The 5,085-nt window shown below is 44.1% G+C and overlaps 1 protein-coding gene across 1 annotated transcript; it reads left to right on the top strand.

Annotated features, from left to right (window-relative positions):
• Positions 1-363: 363 nt before the first annotated feature.
• On the top strand, positions 364-714 carry LOC145814841 (uncharacterized). Its single transcript, XM_082911833.1, has one exon. It carries the CDS (start codon positions 364-366, stop codon positions 712-714), a length of 351 nt encoding a protein of 116 aa, XP_082767959.1.
• Positions 715-5,085: the final 4,371 nt, after the last annotated feature.

Below are 5,085 nucleotides of genomic sequence, written 5' to 3'. Positions count from 1 at the left end.
ATGACTTCACCATAGCCTTTCTCAATCTGGGGAATTGACGTCATTGGGGCAGTTTCACCAAAGGGTTCAAATAGACATGAGTTCATTTTACTGGCGATCGACTATTTTACCAAGTAAGTGGAAGCTCAGTCTTATTCTGTGTTGAAAGCGTCACATGTGGCCAAGTTCATTAGGAATAATATCATCTGTAGGTATAAAGTGCCAAATGAGATCATATCGGACAATGGCTCACACTTCAAGAAGGAGGTGGTAGATTTGCTTGAAAAATACAACGTGGCTTTTCACAAGTCATCAACGTATAGACCACAGACCAATGGATCCGTTGAAGCCGCAAACAAGAATATCAAGAATATCCTACAAAAGATGGTCGAAATTTACAAAGACTGGCCAGATAAGCTATCGTTTGCACTCTGGGGTTATAGAACGTCAATTCGAACATCTATAGGTGCAACCCCCTACTCTTTTGTATATGGGATGGAAACTATTCTGCCAATCGAGATTGAAATACCGTCACTGAGAATCATGATTGAGTGTCGGATAGCAGAGGTAGATTGGCAGCAGAACATATTCGAAGAATTGATGCTTTTTGACGAAAGAAGATTGAAGGTGTTGTATCATATCCAAGGATATCAGCGCAAAATTGCCAAGGCTTTCAACAAGAAAGTCAAATCCAAAAACCTCAAAGAAGGTGATATGGTGCTTAAAGACAATTGAGCCCTTATCCATGACCATAGGGGCAAGTTCAGACCCAATTGGACTGGTCCTTACATCATCAAATCTACCTGGTCGGGGGGAGCAATCATCCTAATGGATTTGGATGGTTTGTAATTCTCACATCCGATCAACATGGACAAGTTGAAGAAATACTGCCCTTGAGCTCGCAAGGTTAAAAACCCAACAAAGCGACTTTAGCAAAAGTTAGAGCGCAAAAGGAAAGAGTTAATACTCGAGTGAACCCTAACCGAACTACGTAAGGCCTGATTCCCATCTTAGGGATACGTAGACAACTTTATCTCGAAGTTCAGCCATAACCATTTTCAACTCAACTATCCTATCCATTGTTGCTTGGTCCATCTCACCATCGAAGGATTTTATTGTTCTCCTTCCATTTGGTAGAAGGGTTAGTTGCAAGGGGCAGAATGGCAATGAAAGTGAATTTCTATGGGCAGTTATGGTCTTTTTGGTTCGGGGCTAGGCATGGCCAAAACGGGGTTGAGGCATAATCTCCTCATTACGAGAAGATTCCATTAATGCTTGAAACTCTTCGAGAGTTGGACATATCTCCTGTATTTCGAAGCAAAACACATGAGTGAGTAAATCCTAACATCGGACAACAGCTATCAATGGAAAAAGAGCGTTTATGTGAAAACCACGAAAATTTACCTTTTTCGTGCCATCCAAAGTGGTCGTCCAATGCTTGAGTCTCTCAACAAGAAAAATCTCTATTTTCAGGGAAAATTGCAAAAAGATGATATTTTGTCGAAAAATGAGCAAGAGAAGACCTTTATAGAAGATAAGGTTGTATGAGTGGCTGATAGCTGTTGCCAACTGTCTAAGCACAAGTCTTGTCCAACTGGCCACTTCACTAGCCGACTGTCTATTCTATTGGCCGACCGACCGAGTTTGTTGGCAAGGCAGCTGGGCAACAATGTCATGTTGGCCCTTTTTGCTTTTGAGTCTTGCTTTGAGTCTTTTGTTTCTAGTAAGTGTGAATAGCTGTGTTTAGGTGTTTTTCTTTTTTACTTTGTTTTTCCTTTATTAAGTTGTATTCTGTATTTTGGTCGGTCGTAAGCTCAATATCCGATTACGAACTTGTTCGAATGTGATCATTTTCCTTTTCCATTCAAATACAACCAATTTTATGCAAGTGTTGTGCCATGCTCGAGATGTTGTGCAAAAAAAGTTCTTTCTTTTATAAAATTGTAAGGTTCAACCCCGATCATAGTTTTTACAAAAGAGAAAATACAAGTTTTCAAAACAAAAAGTAAAGACCTATATGAAGCTATACAAAGTTTTGAACTACCAAAAGAAAAGAAAAGAAGAGCGTAAAAATCAGTGTTAGTCGCATCAGGTGCGTCGAGAGGCCCTCTTCATCCTCTTTTAAGGAGGAGACTCAGGATCACTGTCACCGTTAGCGCCGTTGTCATCAGAGGAGTAGGACTCAAAACCAGCCTCATCCTCTCCGCTCCTAGATCCGGAGTGTTCGCTCATCGTCCCCTCAGTGCCGCTAGTCTCAGCATCATCTCCACTCAAAACCAGCTCTGAAGATAAGGAAGTCTCATGTGCCTGAGACTCTCCACTCTGACTCTGGGCACCTCTGCCTCTGCCTCGACCTGTACTCTCACCCCTGTCGTGTACAAGAGCTTGTCTACCTTTCCTCCCTACAATCAGAGGAGGTGCCACAGGTACAGACGGAGGCTGAAAGCAAGAAACAAAATATCAGTACAGTATTGGTGCAAAATCAATATAAGTATGGCAAGAATAGAATCAAAGCAATCAAATGAATGAGAAAAGTAAGGGTACCTAATGACCATGAAGAGTAAGCAGGGCCTCCCTCCTCCGTACCATATGTACCAAGGAGTCGACAAACTGAAGGAAGCCATCTACGTACTCCACCGGCACCTACAAGTGAGTTTGAGCATCAATATGTAGAAAAGGGAATGTAAAACATAAATTGCAAGACAAAGTACATACCTGCTACACGTCGAGGTCCAAGACAAAGTACATACCACTCAGCCACCAATATGTGATCTTGGTCGGGATCTCCGGCAGGCCAACAATAAGTATAGCAGGGGGAATATCCCAAGCATCAGGCTCAGCTGCAGGAGCAGCCCCTCCAATATGAGGCTCAGCTGCACGGGCAGCATCTCTAGTAGCAGGAACATCTATAGCGCCTCCCCGCGTGAACTCTAGTTAGAAGCAGCATGAGATGGGTCCAGATGAACTTGGCGTAGTCTCCAACCCCGCGGAAGATATTGGCATCCTGTCCTATCATAAACTGTGCAATAGCCTTAACTGGTAGGCTATCAGCGATCCTCATGGATGGTGGAAGAAAAGCAGGAACAATGGGGCCCAGTAGCCCCTGGGTCTGGCACATGAACCTCTCTCCCAAATACCAGGTCCTGCAGAAAAGACCCTCCAGCAAGATCCGTAACCTGGAGGTGTCTCAAGACCCAACATACTTGTCCCTCGTCCCGACCGACATCATCACCCATTGTTGTCATGTCACCTACAAATAGAGAATTCACAGTCGTTAATTGTTATTAGTTATCAGAGAATAGAATGGGTCAAAGCAGTAGTAATGGAATGGAATGGGCATGAATTTAAGATTACCTCACACGTTGTCACTATGTCAAAGAAACGGCAGTAAAAAGCAAAGGTCGTAACACTGCGGCGCCGAGGGTAGCACTTGCTGTCATATCGCCTGGAGTAGGGAACTGCTGCCTCCATCTCATCCTGTGGAACCGGGGCAAGGGTGGGGAAATAGGCATATACCCAGAGCTACAAGAAAAGAGTAGTTTGTGAGTCAACAGGCAAAGACAGAAATAAAAATAGAAAGTGCAAAGCAGAAAGCATAATGTACAAACAGAAATGGTAATAGAAAGTGTAGTATGTACCTCTCAGGCTCTCCAGTAGCCTCCAACCTTGTTTACCTTCTTGTAGGAACCAGAGCTCATATAGCCATACAGAGTGGCGAGGCCAGCACCACCCCAATCGTAGAAGTGGACTCGAGGCAAGACCACTAAAACACTGAGCAAATACAAACCTACGGTATTCCACCTGTTCGCAAACAAGGTGGTACTGAGAAGACAGATCAAGAAGCCCTGAGTGTATTGGTCAACCTACTCCTGAGTCTCTAGCTGGCTCTCATGGAAATGATCGTAGAACTAGTTATATCGGACCATGGCAGCCTATCCAAGGGAGGGTGTGCTCCAAGCAGATAGATCCAAGCTATCTCCCACTGGCCCATGTCGATGTCGAAAAGGATCAGATCATCCGCTAGTCATAGCCCCGTGATCATGGAGAAGTCATAAGAGGTCATCATCATCTCCCTAGTGGAGAAGAAATGGAAGGAATTAGTGGTGTCCCACCACCTCTCCACTAAAGCACCGAGCAAGGCTCAACTAGCCTGTAGTCGTGTGAGCCCTCAATAGAATAGGCCGAAGCCCGCCTCATCCACCAATTGTCTGACTCGAGCGGGGAGCTCCTTGTACCAGTCCCTACAGTCACTGCCCCATAACCCCTCCAGATAAGAGCTTTACCTTGTGTTGAAAGAAAAATTTGTTAAGTACATGAAGATGAAAGACTGTAAATGAAATATCAAAGCAAGCAAAGCGCATAAAAAGGAGCAAAGATTCTTACCTCAGAAGCATCGTGGGAAAGATGAGAGGTGTGCTCTCGCAAGAGGAAGTCCTTGGGCATACCCCTAGCAAAGTGCTCAAATCACAGCATGCCTCTAGGAGCCATCACATGTGTACGTGGATGCTAGCTGGCAGGGTCAAAAGGCCTCACCCTCAACAGCAGTAACTCGGGCTCAAGCTATAGAGGGTAGATCTCCTTCGCGACAATGTCAGCGGCTGCTGTCCCATCGGTCTCGTTTATCATTGACTTCTCTACCCCCCTACAGTGGAAAAAGCAACGGTACCTCGGGAAGGGCACCATCATGTGGAATATCATCTGCCATGAAGAAAGTAGTGGGTGGTGAAAAAAAAAACAAGAAAAATGAGAGAAATAGGTAAAAACACTAAAAACCCAAACCTTAGGAGACAGAAAAAGAAAGAAAAAAGTAAAACTCAGAAGATAGTGCACAAATACCAAGAAAAACTTGTGAGAATGAGCCAAAAACAATGAAAAACCCAAAAACTCAACCAAATCAAAATCCAATCCGTTCAAAACATAGAGGGCCAAATGGGTTTTACGAATAAAGATTGCGTGGGTCATTGGGTAAAATGAGGTGAGTGAAAATCTAGAGAGAGAGAGAGCACCTAGAGAGAGAGAAAGGAGGTTTTCGACTTGGATGTATGTGAAAAATAGGGCCAAAGTTGTGTTTTAAAGGGCCAGGTGTAAAAACCCATTTTTACCCCC

The sequence above is a fragment of the Camellia sinensis genome, unplaced genomic scaffold (genome assembly GCF_055761805.1).
Source record: "Camellia sinensis isolate YWXY unplaced genomic scaffold, ASM5576180v1 Unanchor13, whole genome shotgun sequence".
Taxonomy (NCBI): Eukaryota; Viridiplantae; Streptophyta; class Magnoliopsida; order Ericales; family Theaceae; genus Camellia; species Camellia sinensis.
The sequence above is the reverse complement of the archived record's forward strand: the minus strand, read 5'-3'. Positions and strand labels throughout refer to the sequence as shown.

Bases quoted from the DNA above. Each gene is read 5' to 3' on its own strand.
- LOC145814841 (XM_082911833.1), top strand. From the start codon at position 364: ATGGTCGAAATTTACAAAGACTGGCCAGATAAGCTATCGTTTGCACTC.